Here is an 18,778-nt window from a genome sequence, read left to right as displayed (position 1 = left end):
TAAAGCTAGAATCGCTTCGCGTACTCTTCGCTTGAGAAAATGATTGACAGATTGAAAGTTGTTGGAATGATTACTGTACAAGCCTCTTGACTGAAAATTGTTTGTTTTATTGTCAATGTCACAATGATGACAGTGCGGTTATTAATTTTATATATATCTGATATATATTTGATATATAGTTGTTTGACAAACGTGATGCCTTCCCTTTTTCTATTGTTCGTATGCCTCACATTGACAGTAATATGCCAGAATCCATTTTTTATTCTTCGTTTGTTGGTGAGTTTTTGAGAATAGCTCGATCCACTCTTTTATTTGAAGACTTGAGAGACAAATCTCACATATTTATTCAAAGAATGCGTGCCCAAGGCGCTACAGTTGGCAAACTCAATCTTAGTCAAGGTTTCAACTCAGTTTAAATGCAGTCGTTCACCAGCTTTTGCGGTGAGCGGCCACGGGGATACGAGGCATCGAACCGGGCTATCACCCAACTTTTCAAAAATTCTCATGCTTTTTTCCATCCTTTCAATCTTCTTCTCCCTTGTCATAGATGGTGGCAGTCTATTTCAAGTGTTTTTTCTTTACCTTCGAATGTATTATCTGCAACGTTAGTGGCAGAACGGGTCAAAGATGTGGCAACTTTGTCCAGTGGGTAGTACTTCTCTAGCTAGTTTTTGGTATCTTCGGCAGGTCCGTAGGTTTTATGTTTGAGTTTGTTTTTATACTTTTGCGCGCGTTTTAATAATTCAAAGAAACACATTTATTTTTACGACCTCATCTGTGGTGATGCCTGATCAACATTGCTAGGCCTACCTACATTACCCTGTTTATATCATTTGGGAGGATATTTTCGAAAATGGCCGAAATCCTATGTAGGTTGAAAACTGAAGAACAGAGTTTGTGTTTTCTTTGAATATATTTAATTGATTCATATTGAGTCACTTTTATTTGTGTTTAATTTTACTTTTTCTCACATTGAGTTGCTTCTTTCCTCTTGGTCGATTTAGATCATGATGTGCATTTTTGCTTTTGAGATACTTCCGAAGAATACACCATTGTCCCATTTCTGTTTTTCTGCTCCATCAGAATTATGTACAAATAGTTTAGATCTTTTGTCATCATTTGATATCACATACCTGGTTTCCATTTTATGAATATTCATCCTGAGCATGTTGTGTTGTTGTGTCCTCTTGTTGGTATTGTTTTGTCTCTTTTTGTTTGTTACATTTTTTGAATAGTTGAAGGTTCAATACTTCTTTGACTATATAATTCAAAGAATATTCAAAAAATATTCTTAACTTTTTTCGTTTTTATCAGTTTGAGTTATTTATATATCAATACTTTTCTTTTTCTAAAATGACAGATATTACATATCTTCACTATATATATATTTCATACTTTCACTAAACACATCTTTTTACGTCTTTTTATCTGTGGTGGTGTCTAGCTAACACTGCTTGGCCTACCTACACAACCCTATTTCCATCATATAGGAGGATATTTTCACAAATGGCCGAAATCCTGTGTAGGTCGAAAACTGAGGAACAGATAATGTGTTTTCTTGAAATATTTTTTTAACTAATTGATGGATGTCTATGTCATAATTTTTTCCTTTTCAATTCCAACCTGATTGATTTTCTGTGAATGTTCATTCTAGATTTTTGTTGTATTTATATTGTCTTTTTGTTTTGTGAGTTATGTCTTTATTGTTTCCATTTTAAGTAGTTGAAGGTTTTATACTTCTTGACTATATATATATTGATGTTTATCAGTTAGTCACACTAGGAAATCTAGCTTTCAGAAAAAACAACATCAGTCATCTACAGGATACATTTCAACAACAAGGATGGGAGTTACCTGAATCAAGTTCGCAAGACAATAATAATTAAAACTAAAAGTTGGAAACAAAATAAAACATGCAGCAGCCAAAATCAACCAACTAAAATTTGTCATTCAATTCCCGAGACAGCGCTTCGATTTTTAAGGCCTTGTTTATACGCTAAAGTAAAACAATTACGGACATGTAAATCGGTCATTGTTTGAGGTCCGGCAAAATTTCTGGGAAATAGCCTATCCGGCAGTGCGCGGGTCTAGGTGGGTTCCGCCTCCCCCGTTGATCTTTTTCTTGGGAAGTTGATCTTCAAATTAGTTTTCAAGGTTGGCTTGGCTCAAATTTTTTCATCTATGGCACAAATTTTAGGCAATTTCTCAAAGTTTTTGAAAATGTTAATTTCATTAAAAAGCGCCGGGTTATTTTTTCATGAATCCCTTTAGAAGTTTTGCAGCAAATTTTTTTGCTTGAGAGTCAAGTAAACGATATAGCGCTTTCGCAGCATTAATCTTTGATACGTATTTTGGCGGGACGCTAGTGTGGCTAACTGTTTATAAGTATACTTTATAGTTTGGATCCCCATTGTTATTTGGGGGGTCGGATTTAGGCAGCGCTGTCCGGGTTTAGGACAACTCACGGTATTCGATCACTAATAAAATGGATAGGTGGTCAGATGACTATTATCGATTACTTGGATCACAATCAAATGTTCAATTGGTACCATCTGGCCTGTACTGTACAACAATTTTTTTTGGAAAAGTCCATTGCTACCCCCTGCCCCTGGGCCTGGCCCTGCCCTGCTTTTTTGCAACATAACACCGGCCGCCATGATCAATGACAGAATGATATGAAACAGCCATGTATTCTCCCTTGCTATCAACCATATCCATTAGCTTATCATTCCACTTCTCATTATAAAATTACTTCCGATAGTAAAAACATTAAAAGAATTAGCTATAAATATTTTTTGTAGAAACTTTATTATGCCGCCATGCCAGTAAACAGTAAATTAAAAGCTGTGTCTGGTGTTGTACATTCGGGAGGTTATTCTAACGGAAAAATAATGAATAGGATTGATTTTTCAATTCGAAGATTAATAATGGATAAGCTGTTCATGATCGAAAGTAGAAAAATAATATGAAAATCAAAACAAAATAAAAGGAAAAAAGTAAAACAAACATTTGAAACCGTAGCAACTTGCACCGCCATCTTTGTTTTGAAAACAGCCCACGCTCACTGACCTTTATATAAGGGTATATAAAGGTCAGTGCCCACGCTGGAAGGAAAAAGAGAAATCACGAAACATAAACAAACTACGGAAACTGGCCTACCTTTTTTTGGAAAAACCGGAAAATATACGGACAGGTCTGAAGGTACCGTGAGTATCACAGCGCGAATAAATTCGATTGACAACTTTCGAACGTTTTGCAATGCAGCGCCTTCCGATTAGAAAACCCAACCTCGTCCTCAGAGGTTAATATTTTCTCTTTGAAAACTTGACCTCTGATAATCAGGGTAGTCTGAAGGGTTGTCACAGATAAAAAAATTCACTCCATTAAGAATTAGTGAATAAGGCTGAACCTGTGTGGAAACACGTGGGAGAGTCCAGTATTTTTCAGTGAAAAATAAAAACTAAAAGGAAAAATTACAGAAGCAAAAGTCAAAATCAAATGTTTGGCGAGCTACAACTGGTGGATATCAACAACAATCAATCCTGCCTGCCTTGGCTTGTTTGTATGTAAAGTCTGAAGACCACCTCATCGAATAAACTCTGACGCTTCAACATCAGGCTGCACTCATCCCACAGTGCAGCCATTCAGCTAAGTGACTAATACTATTTACAAATGTGACAAGATTCTTCATTGTAATACAATAAAGGAAGTACATTTCTCAATTACTTTTGCTTTTATACTCTCCTGCACTCCATTTATCATGGATCAAAGTGATAATTCCCCTGAGGGTGATCAGTCCCAAAAATGTACCAAAGAATTGGAAACTGAGGATCTAATAGCAGAACTTTGCTTTTATGCCTCCTTGAATTATGTAAAATTCTGTTTGCGGAAGTATCAATATGGCAAAAGTGTACTAGATATTGAAAATGACATGTACAAAGAAAAACTTGACACCCTGAAAGAAACTGCAAACTTCTTGAAAGTGCCAAAATATAATGAAAAAACCAAAAGATCATTTTCTCATCTGATCATCTGCAAGATACAAAACCTCTTACCGGATAATTGCTCCATCTGCAACAGAAGATATAAAATTGGTCTTATGGAGCTCCCGATCCTTGAATATGCCATTTGTGGTCAAGGTGTACACAAACCATGTTGGTTAAATCTTGCTACGATTCCCACAAACAACACCGATATTGTTGAGGACACCGACGCTGAACTCTTCAAAAGCTTATATAACCCTCTAAATCTACCTGGTATGTTCTACATTTGTCATGCTTGTCAACCTAACACAATCCCAAGTGACAGTGACGGTGACAATAAAAGGAAAAATAAAAAAGTCACTAAAGATGCTGCACCATCTATCCCAAGTCAAGACAGACCAACAGAATTATTAGAGACAGACACTGAAGATGTTGTCCTGCTGTCAACTCAAGATGCTAAGGATAAAGAGATTAATACAAGAGAAACAAAAAACCAGAATTAACAAGATGATTTTGGAAGCAGTAATAGAACTTGTCGTTTCTACAAGAATGGCAATTGCAAGTATGGATTCAAAGGAAAAGAATGCAAATTTGCGCACCTAAAAATGTGCCGAAAATTTACTCAACATGGCACAAATAAACAAAGAGGATGCAATCTTGGAAAAAAATGTAAAGATTTCCATCCCAAAATGTGCTTCGACTCAATACGAAAAGGAGAATGTTTCGCAACATCCTGCCGTTTTGTTCATGTGAAGGGAACCAGAAGAGAACCCATTATGGTTAAAAACACAGTAACTCACAACAACAGCAAGCTATTGGCAGAAAAAGATGATGAGATCAAATCCTCTGAACCAGATCATTTTTTAGAGATTGTCCGTCTGATGAAGGAGGAAATCATGGAGACACTGGACAAAAAGATCACCTCGATCGAGAATCATCTTCATCACCTTCAGCAGACGCAAACCTCTCAAATACCCCAGTTTCCTATGCCAACTATACCGATTATCAGGCAAATTCCTCACCAAGCAAACTTCAATCCAATTCAGTTCCAATAATCAACAACTTTGCTTTTTTTAATGTACAAGGACTGTGTCCGCAAACTGTACCAAGCAAAGTTCCTTTTATCGAAAATAACATATGTCATAAAAGTTTACTGTTTGTTGGCCTATCAGAAACATGGTTCAACAACCATAAAGATGCAGAACTAAAAGTAGAAGGTTATACTTTGTTCAAATGTGATTCATCACGCAAGAAAAAATCAAGAGGGAGAGCAACTGGAGGAGTCTGCTTCTACATAAGAGATGATATAGCTGCTTCATGTGAAATAATCTACTCCCATAAATCACCAAGTGTACAACTCCTTTGTGTTTACTCAAAGACTGAAAACTTGGCTATGCTTGTAATATATAGACAGCCTGACGACAAGAGTAATGGAAATCCATCAACAGCTAAAGACCTTCTTACACCGCTCAAAGGTGCGAAACAAGCCCTTTCCGCCTTAGAACCTGTCCCAAACATAATTTTTGGTGGCGATTTCAATATTCCAAAGTCAACATGGCCTGATGGACTACCCAAAACTGGATGCTCTATGGAAGAAAGACCAATGCTGAATGATCTAAATCGATTGTTCATGTCCCAATATGTCAATCAACCCACACACAAAGATGGGAACACCCTAGACCTTGTCTTCACAAATAATGAAGATCTTATACATGACTACTCAATTTTACCAGTGTTACAAAGCACTTCACATCACAGTATTGTTATGGTATCAACTAGGCTCAAAGTTCAAAATTTTGCTAATGATGATGATAAACCAGAACCACGTTCCAAATTCAACGCTTTGAATTTCTTCTCAGATGAAATTGATTGGAATAAGATAAAAGAAGATTTGAATCAAATTTACTGGGATGTAAAACTTAACAGTGATGATCCACAAGAAATTCTTGAAAGTATCAATCAAATATGTTTGGACGTATGCAGAGGACGAATACCAGTCAGAACAACCAAAGATACCAGGAAGAAATCAAAAGTTGAAAGATATCGCCGCTCTCTTACGAAAAGAAGAAGAAAAATTACAAAGCAATTTTTAAAATGCACGTCCCAATCAAAGAAGAGTAAAATAACAAAGGAACTTTTGACAATTGAAAAGGACTTACAAAAATCATTTAGGGATTCCAAGTGTTATGTTGAAAATATAGCAATCAATTCCATAAAGAAAAACTCAAAATATTTCTTTGCTTATGCGAGAAAGAAAGCAAAGATAAAAACGAAAATTGGCCCTCTGCTGAACACAAATGGTGAATTGACGCAACGAAGCAAAGAAATGGCTGAAATTCTGTCAAGACAATATGTTTCCGTCTTCAGTGCACCAAAACCATTCGATATAATGCAGAGTGAAAATGATGAAGTCAACTTAGATATCATTCCAGATCTACAAGTTACAGAAGATGATTTAATGGAGACAAAGTTTGGACAAAGGGATTGTCCCAGACGAACTTAAAAGATGCACAATCACACCAATCTACAAAGGAGGTAGCAGATCACTGGCATCAAATTATAGACCAGTAGCCCTAACATCCCATGTCATCAAGATATTTGAAAAAGTACTCAGAGCACATATTGTAAAGCACATGGATGAAAATAATCTGTTCAATCCCAATCAACATGGATTCAGAAGCGGGCGTTCATGTTTGAGTCAGCTTTTGGAACAATATGACCTGATACTAAATATATTGGACGAAGATGCTAATGCGGATGTTGTGTACCTAGATTTTTCAAAGGCTTTTGACAAAGTAGACCATTCAATTGTCCTACGAAAAATAAAGAAACTAGGAATAGATGGAAAATTATTACAGTGGCTAAAGTCCTTCCTAACAGAGAGAAAACAATCAGTGCTAGTGAATGGTGTCACTTCTGAATCACAACAGGTCATTTCAGGAGTCCCTCAAGGTAGTGTTTTGGGACCTTTGATTTTCTTCATATTGATTGGGGATATTGACAAGGAAGTGGTGCACAGCTTTCTCAAATCCTTCGCTGATGACACTCGCGCCACAAAGGAAGTCAAAACTCTAGAAGATGCTGTCCTACTTCAAAATGATCTTGAGAGAATATATAAATGGACGGATGACAACAATATGAAGCTGAATGATATAAAATTTGAACTCTTGCGCTATGGAAAGAACCATGAGATCAAGACTCAAACAAGCTATACATCACCGTCTGGTGTTGAGATTGAAAACAAAGATGTTGTGAAAGACCTTGGAATCCTGATGGACAGTAATTGCACATTTCAGAAGCAAATTACTGCAGTAATCGAAAAGGCTAAAAACTTAACATCTTGGATCCTGAGAACTTTTTCTTCACGATCTTTAAATTGTATGATCGTACTATATAAATCATTGGTGATACCAATATTAGAATATTGCTCCGTTTTGTGGAGCCCAAATGCAGTTGGTCTCATTCAGAGACTTGAAGATATTCAAAAGTCCTTCTTACGAAAGATAATAGGCACCCCAAACAATTATTGGGAGTGTCTAAAACAGACAAAAATTTACTCACTTCAAAGGCGAAGAGAACGCTACAGAATAATGTATGTCTGGAAGGTGATGGAAAAGATTGTACCTACTGTAAATGGTATCAAAACCACTGAAAACCCCCGGCTGGGCCGGATGTGTACACTGTCAATTCCAAAGAACCAAACATCAAAATTTAGAGACAGCACACTTGCAGTGCAAGGTGCAAAACTTTTTAATGCTATGCCAAAGAGCATCAGAAACCTCAAAAACATTTCTATCGATAAATTGCAAAGAGCACTGGACACACACCTTAAGTCTATCCCAGATGAACCCCAGATCCATGGATATACTGGGTGCAGGAGAGCTAATTCAAATTCAATAATTGACATGAAAAATATCTGCTGAGATTCTCTTTCTCTCGACAGATTGATCACACAGAGGGGTGGTTCACCAAGAACCTTACCTGAAGCAGGATGCTCAAACAACTACACAAGTAACACAAGTAACATACACCGTGTGTTTTATCGGGAAAAAGATGTCGGGGAAAGTGACGAACGTTATGAGCGGGTGACGAATTTCTCAATTCCTACAATCAAACGCACCAAAAGATGACAAAAAATTTTGTGGTTCTGTGGCGCCGAAATGTGATTCTGACCTTCTTAGACTATGAGTATGACAAATCACTATCTCGTCCAACTTCTGATTCTGTGTTAGATAGTTTGTTGCGTTTTTTTTTCGGTTTTTGTGTGATTTTTTCTATTTTTGTGTGAGTTGTTGTTTGCTTCAAATGTTTGTCACCTGTAGTGTATGTGGGATAGTTGTTACACGGTGTGTCTTTTTACCCTGTTGTAGGGAGGGTGTACTGCATTTTGTTGTAGTGTCTGTTTGTTGTCTGTTATTTGTTTGGAAGCTGCTGGGCGGCTCCTTTTTCTGTTATGTTTTATGAAGGCGACTGAGTGTGGGACCTTAAACACGTGGAAAGTCACTATGCCAGTCACAAATTTGGGACTTCGGGTTGTGTTTTGTGTTTGTGTGTTTTGTGTTTGTTTTTGTATTTTGATGAACTTGTGTGAATGATTGTGTGCGGAGGTGTGTTTATCAAGAAAATTTTTGCAATTCATTGTTTCTCCACTATTAGGGGGGGGGTTGTACTTTTACGGTGTGACGGGATTGGCCCTTTTTTAGTACGGTATTACGGGATTTGACGAAAAAAGAGACGGGAAAATGGGATTTTAAAATCAGACGGTGACGGTATTTAGGTACACTTTTTGCCCTGTACAAGCCGGTGCGACGGTGTTATTATTTTTTCAATTTTCGGGATTCCAGGATTCAGCAAAAACTTTGACGGGAAAACGGTATTTCGAACCCCTACAAACCCCCCCCCCCTATTACTTTTCTTCTGTCTTCATCTGGATTAGGTTTTTCTTTCACATACTACTATTTAAATTCCCTTTGACTTTTTGCTAAATTACCCTCTGTTTCGGAATGATGTAAAAATTAGAAAATTAAAAATACCAAAAAAATCTTAAATATACATCATTAAAAAAAATTCTTCACTTTTTTCGCTTTTCATCAGTTTGAGTTGTTTATATATCAATACTATTCCTTTCTAAAATGACAGATATTACATATCTTCACTATATATATAACATAAGAAATAAGCCCAAAGATGAAGAAAATTCGCGAACGGGCCTTTTGCTGAAAAAGGTTTACAGCCGGTAGAGTTTGCCAGTCATGAAGATATTTCCTGAGTCATGAGTGTGTTTTGAGAAGTTTCCGAAATACCGCTGCTCATGGGATTTGAACCCACTATAACAAAGTTCCGTCATGCCAGATTCATGCCAAACTTTTGTTTCTAACTCCCATTAATTTTATATTTTACAAAAAGGCAAAATTGGAGAACAAGGGCTTGTTTCGAGCTCCAACTCTGACTTTTACTGATAATAACTCATTCCTAAGCCTTTTTTTTTTATACCCGACCACACCCAACCTGGAATTACCGTTTAAAATTTTCATTCTTCCTGGATTTTTTTTATTTCCACCCTTACAGTGTATTTGCCAAGTCCACCCTTACAGTCTCGCCCTTAACATACTATGAGAGCCTCACGAACAGTTTCGGCGATGCGGATCACAAGCGGACCGCTCAGGTCACTTGATCCCAGATCCCTAGTTACAGACCCCAGTGAGACTGAGCGACTTCAAGGGAAGAAGGATGTTTTGATGGTAATTATATGATGACAATGAAAGATACTGTTTAAATAAAAATACTGTTGTGTCCAACGTCACATTTTAACAATAACAGTGGATCATTTTGCCTAACTGCCAATCCCCGGCTCTAAGAAATGAAAACGATTTATTAATACAATGAATTGAATACAGTCACTCTCATGTTGTCTTCTGACCAGCCACCGGAACCGTTGGAAAACCATGCCCGCTTACTTCAGGCTAAACTATTTTTTGCAAATTTTTCCCGCTTCCTAAACTATTCCCTTTTTAGTGATCTTGTGTAGACGATAGCATCTTCTAAACTTTATCATAAATTTTGTTCAAACACAATCCTTGGTGCTTTGGACGTTTCACAGCTGACACACAACGTTCTTTCAACGCTTATCTAATGTTCACAACGTCCACATAACGTTAGATGAATGTTAAAATAACGTTGTGTGCAAGCAGAAAAGATAAAAACACCAAGTGTACGATTGTTACAAATTAATTAAGAAGGTTGCCATGCCTAGAGTTATTACGACCCTTCTACTACTTTAAAATGTTCCGATTATTTTGACCCTTAGAGAAAGAGAGAGAGACTATTTGGAAGATGGAAAAATCTGACCATTTTGCCCCCATCCGGACTGACATGCAACTAAAAATTTTAATTTTGCTTTATTGGCACGGGGCTTTTCTGTGACGAACAAGACCTTATGAAAGCCAGTTCATAGCCAGGTTTCTCACAAGTTATGTTAAATGCTGTTTTATAGATATTTTCAATAATGACCTTGTTTGAAATAATTACTTTTTCTTTTCAAGCTGTATGAATCTACTCTCCATGCCGGCACACAACGTCAAAGCAATGTCCATGTGATATTCATAACGTCCAAATAACGTTATTTGGACGTTAAAACAACGCTGTGTGCCCAGCTGGGTGTGGATATCGTTCTCGGCTGCCAGAAATTCATATGAAGCACACACAAATGGCAAGTAATCAAACAAGCTAAATGAGCATTTCTATAATTAAAGCATCTGTAATTATGTATTGCACGCAAAAGAAAATCAGATTTTAATGACAAAATCAGAGAAGATCTGTCAAGGATTAATGATATTCAGCCAAACAGGTGCCTGCCTTCATGCATAATTTAGCGAAATCTCAATTTAACGACCATTGAAGTACAATATAAAACACGAGTTCGGATAATGTGTTCCACACAAGCAAAAATAACACAGCAAGGTAAACAATATCAAGAAAGCAGCGACCTTTCTCATAATACTGTATCAAGGAATCAACATCGACAGCAATGGTTTTCGCAGTACGCTTGACCGTATCAATCATAACTGTGGTTACACTTGCTATGTATTTAGTATGTACGACCACGGATTATTGGCATGCAACCGAATACCATAACACGCTGCATCGCCAGTCGGTGATTCAAGGGACCCATTCGGGAATATGGAATGGTTGCTATGTTAGAGACCACAAGGAATTATGTGGACATATCCATCGAGAGGGTCGTAAGTTGTATATACTTGTTCTCTAAGTTCCCGAATGGTAGGAGGTCCAAACAAAAAGGGGTTCCTCCAAAAACTCCCCCAAATAAGGTAGTTTTAAGTTAAAACCAGGTTATTTTCAGCTTGTGATAGCTGAAAATATTTTCAAAAATAAATAACGAGGAGGCCCTAATAAGAACGAGGACAGTGTTTATTCGATACCTTAGTGTAGCCTTTTCTTCATCTACAATAATTCTCGATGTTAGTCGCAGCCGTATAATATCACATCAGTTAATTGCACGATGCAAGAAAACGACTTCTTGAATATTTTGACGTTGATGGAAAAAGCATTTTCACTCTCGTTTCCACAATCACTTTTACACGAAAAAACTAAACCAAATTCTTTAAATTTATCAAAGTTTGGATGAATGGAAAATTTGATTTGCTAAGACGAAGATCAGGTCAGAGGTAAAAACTGGAAAGGTTTTTCACACTGTTAATGGAGAAAAAAGAATAATTTTATGGTTTCGAGAGTTTTCAATCTCAACGACACCTAGCAACCTACATAAACTTTTCGATTTTGACAGATGCACGTAGTGGAACCGCGAACCTCATCATAATCATAATAATAACTTTAACAAATTTAAAGAATTTGGTTTAGTTTTTTTTGTGTAAAAGTGATTGAGGAAGTGAAGATGCTTTTTCCATCAACATCAAAATTTTCAAGAAGTCGTTTTCTTGCATCGTGCAATTAACTGATGTGATAATAATTCAGGGGGGCAGGCTACGAGTTTTCCTTTGTTGATCAATAATAAAAATGGGGATAGAGACATAATACCAATAGAGGAATAGCAGGTGTAAGTAAGTAAGTAAGTAAGTAAGTAAGTAAATGATTTATTTGTCCTAATAAGCGAGACGAGCGACCACACTCATAGACAAAAAAGCTAAACTAAGGAGGTGGCCGCACGATATAGTTACAAGATTGAATAATTTTAAAGGTCTTATTTTAAGTAGAAATTGACAAGAAATTTTTCGTAAAAATGCTTTAAAAAAACAAAGTTTAAAAATAAAATAACCAACTCAAATAACCAAATAACTAAGAAGACAAACTGTAACGAGAGCTAAGTATACGAAGACAAAAAGTATAACTTAAGAAAGTCCTTAAGACGATCCAATGCAATTGTGGAGTTGTCATCAAATGTTAAGAAATGTTGAATTTCATTCCAAGCAAGAATTGATTGGTATAAAACTGAGTAATTGCCATAAGTCACTGTTTTTACTTCGGGTATTTTTAAAAGTCCGGACTTAGAACGGATAACTTCATGACGATCAGTATCATTTAATCGCTTATACTCGAGACTTTGCAATAAAGGAGTAGGAAGTTTGTTTTTTAAGTGCTTGAAAAGAAAGATAATATTTAGATATTTGACAAAATCGAAAAAGCGAAGAATCTTGAATTCTAAAAATAAAGGAGATGAATGTGCACGAAAGTCAGAGAAAGTCATAATCCGAAGAGCTCGTTTTTGAAGAATGTGGACCCTGCGAGCATAGATTGTCTGCCGTTGACCCCATATTTGGGCTGCGTAAGAAAGATGACATTGAGAAATAGAATAATATAATGATGTTAATGTTTTCTTGTCGACATAATGCCTAAGTTTACTGAGAGCTCCATTAGCTCTCTTTAATTTATTACAAACAAAGTTTATATGGTGTTTCCAGTTCAAATGTTCATCCAGATATACACCCAAATACTTGACAACTTTGCTTGGTATGAGTTTGCGTCCATTGACTTTGATTTTTAAGTCATAGTTGATCTTCTTTCGAATCGGACGAAAGATCATAAGTTCAGTCTTACCAACGTTTAACGAGATCTTGTTCGCCTTCAGCCAGTTCATGAGAAGCTTAAGGTCGATATTTGCTCGTTTAGCTATAGGTTTTAAAGATTCATCTCTCAGAAAGAGCATAGTATCATCAGCAAACAGGTTGACAAGAGAATATCGAAGAGCAGTATGAAGATCGTTCACATAAAGAAGGAAAAGAAGGGGGCCAAGAACAGAACCCTGGGGGACACCATGTTGCATGCGTCTAGATGTAGAATTTTTACCTGAAACTGAAACAAACTGTGATCTGTCAGTTAGAAAAGAACGAAACCAGTCAAGAGATTTTCCCCGAATGCCATAGAAATCTAGTTTAGCTAGTAAGATGGAATGGTCGACAGTGTCAAAAGCTTTTTGCAGATCAATAAAGATGGAACAACCGAAATCACCTTCATCCAAGGCACTTGAGATTTGGTTAACACAGTAAAGAAGGGCTGTCTCAGTAGAATGTCCAGAGCGAAAACCGAATTGTAAAGAATATATGGAATTTGTCTGATCAAGAAAATTTATCAGTCGTTTGTGCATAAGTTTTTGAAAAATTTTGTCGATGTTTGAAAGAAGTGAAATGGGTCTGTAATTTTCAGCATCAAAAGGAGATCCTTTGTTTTTGAAGATCGGAATGACTTTCGCTTCTTTGAGTTGACTTGGAAAAACACCAGTAAAAAAAGAAAGATTGATGATGCCAGTGAAGATCGAAGACAGACTATTTAGGTTAGAAGAAATAATACGATAAGGGATGCTATTGGGACCAGAAGCTTTGTTCTCACTCAAGGACATTAAAACTTTAGAGAGTTCGAGTTTGGAGACTGGCGAGATGAGAAAGTTATTAGGATTTCGACGTTCATTTGATAGCCATTCAGAAAAGTGATGACGTGTGAAAGGGTTTTTTGATCGTATCTTACCAGCAATCGTTGAGAAGAAATCATTGAAGCCTTCTGAGACTTCTTGAGGGCATGAAGAAAGAGAGTCATTGATGTTGAGAGAAATACTAGACCTAGAATTCGAAGAAGATATGACTTCCCGGACACCTTGCCAAAGTTTACGAAGGTTATTAGAGTTTTAATTCTTGTTGGCAAGGTGATTGTTGGTAGCATTTGGTAGGCACCGAGATTGTCGAGAAACGCAGAGTGAGAAAGGTCAGTGTCACAAGTTAAAAGATCGATGTTGAAATCACCTAATAAGATAAGATTTTTATTTTCTTGGCAGGCTTTCTTCAATAAAGGAGATAAAAAATTTTTATTAAAAAGATCAACATCGAGAAGAGGATGTTTGTAGATACAACCAACGATGAAGTTTTTTCGATTCTTCAAAACAATCTCAGCAAAGGTGGATTCAAGATTGCCGCTGTTAGAATTAATAAAAATTTGAAGATCCTCACGAGGTTTGCCTTTAAGAGATTTAGAAATAAAAAGGGCAGTACCCCCAGCAGTGAGACTGCTGGAGTATCAAAAGTATTGAAGCCACTGATGGAAAGTTCGGTATCTTCAATTTTAGAATGGAGCCTTGTCTCAGTGATACCGAGAATACTGAAATTATGATTAAGATCAGAAAGTAAAGTTGTAAGATTGTCATGGTGTTTTTTCCAAAGAACAGATATTTAGATGGAAAGCAGAAAAAGATTTTTTCTTAAGAGGCAGAGAAGAAAATTCTTGAGTACTATAATATTTGCAATTAAAGTGAGATACATGATCGTCATAAGTTATATCGTCTTCTTGATCGTCGACTTGAGAATCAAAGTTAGAAAAATGATTAGATTTTGAGTTGAGATGTTTAAAATAGGATTTTAGATGACTTATGTCTTTACCAATAGGTAGTTTATCCTCAGTTTCAAAATTAGGTAAAGCGTCTTGCCTGCAGAGTTTACAGAGCCAGATGTTTTTTACAAATTTTGGTTCAACGCCGAGGCACTTTGCATGGGATCGTCCCTCACATTTTCCGTAAAGGATTTTAATTTCTGGTACCTTTTTCTCCTTTTAGACTGGCTAAGAGCAGTCCGAGCATTTATGATTTTGGGTATAGTTGCCAACTTTGTTGCGATGCTAGTTGCTTTGATGGGCCTGTTGAGAGAAGATATTTGCTATCACATCGTTGGTTATACTCTACTCGTGAATGGTAAGTGACGTTGTTTTTATGTCCATTTAACATCCATAACATCCAAGTACACGTTTTTATAAGAATAAATTATATAAAAATACTAGACTTCGGTTACCATAATGTTAAGAACTAGGCTTCTGCTCATCCTCTAGCGAAAAAGTTTCTCATAGAAGGAAGTATAGGTCTGCGAATCAGACTAGTTAAGAACAGGCTAAGAACAGTTTAAGGCTTTGCAGACCTTAAACATCCGATTTCTTAGAAAAATGGACAAAAGTAATCAAAAAATGAAAAAAATATGAATATGTTTTGAGAACATTTTTAGGCTTAAAACTCAAAAGGTAGAGAAGGCTTCAAAACTGTTGGATAAAAAAACGTGTGAACGCTGGATTTAATCAACTTATTTGTCAATGATTTTTATATGAATTTGTTTGGCTACTCGAGTCAAAATTATATCGAGCTTAGAAAAAAGCTATCTTAATCATCTTGCGTCTTCAAAATCAGTTAATAGTGCTTCGTTTCTTTACTAGAATGAGGTATACACAGTAAACTTTCGCTTATTCGAAATTCTACTATTCGAATCTTTCTATAATTCAAACTTGTTTCCAGTTCACGTTAAGGAGAAACTTTCTTAACACTTTCTTTGATTCAAATATCTTTGTAAGGAGCAAATAAATTTCTCGGTTCGAGTTAGCGAGATTCAACTGTATTATTTACTGGTGGTGACGGTAGGATGTACGCACCCCCTCTGATATGTTTTGATATAAGAGTAACTTTTTTCAATTTTCAGAAATCAAATAATTGTATTAACCTAAAAAAAAATTTATTCAAATTTAAAGGTCTCCCGTATAAAGCATACACTAATCAAGCTAATCAAGTTTCTGAAACTCAAAAAACAAGAGACGGGTGTAACTCTCGGACGAGAATTTTATACACGATGCACATCCCCTAGATGCGTGCAGCCTAGTATGGTGGTAATGATACACCCCTTTCTCACTGACCCACTGAGAACCCTTTCCACTGGGAAAATTGGCTAAAATATCGTTCCTAGTGGAAAATTATACTCTAATTTTTGTCACCACTGAAAATAATCAGATAATCAAATCTTCACTGTTGTGCTATTTTCTGGCTCAAAAACAATGGAATTCGAATTTCCATCCATATCAATATATCAATACCCATTGAGTTTTAGTCCATTATTTTTACCCTCACTTGCCGATGAAATCCCACCTGGTCTGTGAGAAGGGGATGTAATGATTGTAATATTTTCTCCATTCTAGCTATATTCATTATGATTGGCTTATCAATTTACGCGGGAAAATCTGGAATACCTTTCAAGCGGAATATCGAAGAAGGGTATTTTGCGTGGTCTTTCATAGTAAGTTGGATTACATGGTTGTTAACCATTGTGGCGTGCGTTATTGCCTTCCTTGATGATTGTATTGGTGAAAGACCAACTTTCCAGCATGAGTAAAGTGGTTTTGACACATTCGCTGGCAACTACGAGTGTACTCAAAATACCAGTAGTATTGCAAAGGGTAACTTTTGATATGGAAACTTTTGCTTGCGTTTTTATTGCATTTTTTTTTTTGAAATTTATAAGCCCAATAGACCTTTTCATAAATTACGTCACGAACATCACTTGCCTCGTTTTGAAATTATTGACAAGGTGTTTAACTCCCAGCGGATTTTATTAAAACTATTTTCTATTTATAAAAATAATTTAATGTCTCAAGGGGCATAATCACCATGGTAATTGTTTGAATACGAAGCAAGTTATGTTTGTGACGTAATTTATGAAATTTACGTCGAATTTTGTGTTGATTGGTATACAGTATGAAGGTGTTTAAAGCACTGCTTTCAAACCTTCGATAAAATCTTAAGAGGTCCAATTATCTGTTTCTGAAAAAGGTTTGGCAGTGAATGCATCGAATTCGATATTATTTGCACCTAATTTTTTTTACCATACCAATATTTATCAATAATTTAAAATCCTGGTTATTATTTTAATTCAGATTTAACTCAATTTCAAAAAAATATTTTTAATTTCAGTTTATATTTCAAACAATAACAAATTTACTAATATATTTTAAGGTGATTTTAACAAGTTAAGATATTTTAATTTCGATGAAAAAATTAATATCAATTCCCTGAAAGAGTTGGAGAAACCAAAACATTAGATCTCTGTCCCACTAAGGGTATGAAAAGTAAAAAAATTTAAATTTTTACCTATTGAAAGATCGGAATTTTGTTCAAATTATTGTCAAACTTAGTTCCAACAAGTCTTGTAAGATATACAAAATGTTCATATTTTTTCTTCTATTTAGTTCTGACATACATTCTGTTGAGATATGAAACATCCCTGTGTCACAGACCCGCTGGGACCCAGCCCCACTGAAAAATTTGGCAAAAACTTCGTTCTCGTTCTCGTTCTCATTAAATTTAAGACTTAGAATATAGCCTGGAAGGCACTAAACCCCTCCCAAATGAAAAAATACTCTGGAATTTCAGCCCAACTGGGAAATTGTCTTTTATTTCTTTCTCATTTGAAATTCAATATTTAAAAATTGTACTTCAAAACCATCCCCACTGGAATTTTCAACCTTGAGACAATAAAATTTCTATCCCCATTGGGATTTCAATAAGAACTTTTATCCCCATTGAGACAGGGGTGTTATGAAGATTTTAATTTTTGTTGTTCGAAAGTTTTAATTCTAAGTTTAAGAATGTTCGTACTTTTTGGGGGTATGTTAAGTGCTCTTTTTACAACAAGCGAGGGTACCCTCCAAACTGGGGGAAACCTTCCCGCTAAATTATTCATTGAAAGTAATCTTAACGAGACGTAAGTCTTTTTACAACAGAGCAAAGGCAAAATATTTGAACGAAATCTGGATGTTTCCCGTTTCCATTAGCATTAAGTTATTTCATCTCTACTGTTTAAAGATACTTCACCAAGATCACTTAGCCTAGAAATCCATGAAGGTAATAAAGATATACAGGGTGTCCCTAATTAAAGTATCGAGTTTGAACATGCGATTGAGTAGAAAAGTTTGTGTGTGTTATCGCTAAAATATAAGAACGTTCTCCATCACACAGGCTTATTACAAAAGGTATTTACAACGTATAAATTAATCGTAATGACAAAGAAAAAAGAGGGAGAGCTTAAAATACAATTTTGTGAACACGCACATAAAACTTTCTACTCATAGTTGTGTTTCGACTCGATACTTTAATTAGGGACACCCTGTAGATGGAGAGAAAACGTCTCGGTAATGACCTAAATGGTCGTTGAAATCTTTTATAAATCTATTCAAAGCGGCTTTTCTTTGATGTACCATCATTGGAAGCAAAAAAATCCGAAATATAAATTTATAAGAACAGAAGTGAGAATGTTATCCTGATTGAAATAAACATATTATGCAAAAAGTTCTTGTTCAAACGTGATACAAAAATATTTTTCTCAAAGTAAGGTTACAATAGTTCTATGATTTCATATCAATGTATTTTTGGGCAAACACAGCACATTTTCCTTGAAAATTTCTTCACTAAAAATCTTTATGTCTAAAAGGGAGGGGGCTTTCAAATTCTGATGGATGATTAATTAAAAGGT

General features: G+C 35.8%; 2 protein-coding genes across 2 annotated transcripts; both read left to right on the top strand.

Annotated features, from left to right (window-relative positions):
* Nucleotides 1-4,610: 4,610 nt before the first annotated feature.
* Nucleotides 4,611-6,486, top strand: LOC136824679 (uncharacterized). Its single transcript, XM_067080670.1, has 2 exons — nt 4,611-4,732; nt 4,851-6,486. The coding sequence occupies exons 1-2, from the start codon at nt 4,611-4,613 to the stop codon at nt 6,484-6,486; spliced, it is 1,758 nt and encodes a 585-aa protein (XP_066936771.1).
* A 4,436-nt stretch (nt 6,487-10,922) lies between these two features.
* LOC136824736 (epithelial membrane protein 1-like) lies at nt 10,923-16,850 on the top strand. The gene is made up of 3 exons (XM_067080709.1): nt 10,923-11,224; nt 15,055-15,189; nt 16,449-16,850. The coding sequence occupies exons 1-3, from the start codon at nt 11,011-11,013 to the stop codon at nt 16,640-16,642; spliced, it is 543 nt and encodes a 180-aa protein (XP_066936810.1). The 5' UTR covers nt 10,923-11,010; the 3' UTR covers nt 16,643-16,850.
* The last annotated feature ends 1,928 nt before the right edge of the window (nt 16,851-18,778 follow it).

This window comes from Clytia hemisphaerica, unplaced genomic scaffold (genome assembly GCF_902728285.1).
Source record: "Clytia hemisphaerica strain Z4C2 unplaced genomic scaffold, Clytia hemisphaerica genome assembly, whole genome shotgun sequence".
In the NCBI taxonomy this organism is placed as follows: Eukaryota; Metazoa; Cnidaria; class Hydrozoa; order Leptothecata; family Clytiidae; genus Clytia; species Clytia hemisphaerica.
This window is presented reverse-complemented; position numbering and strand designations above follow the sequence as displayed.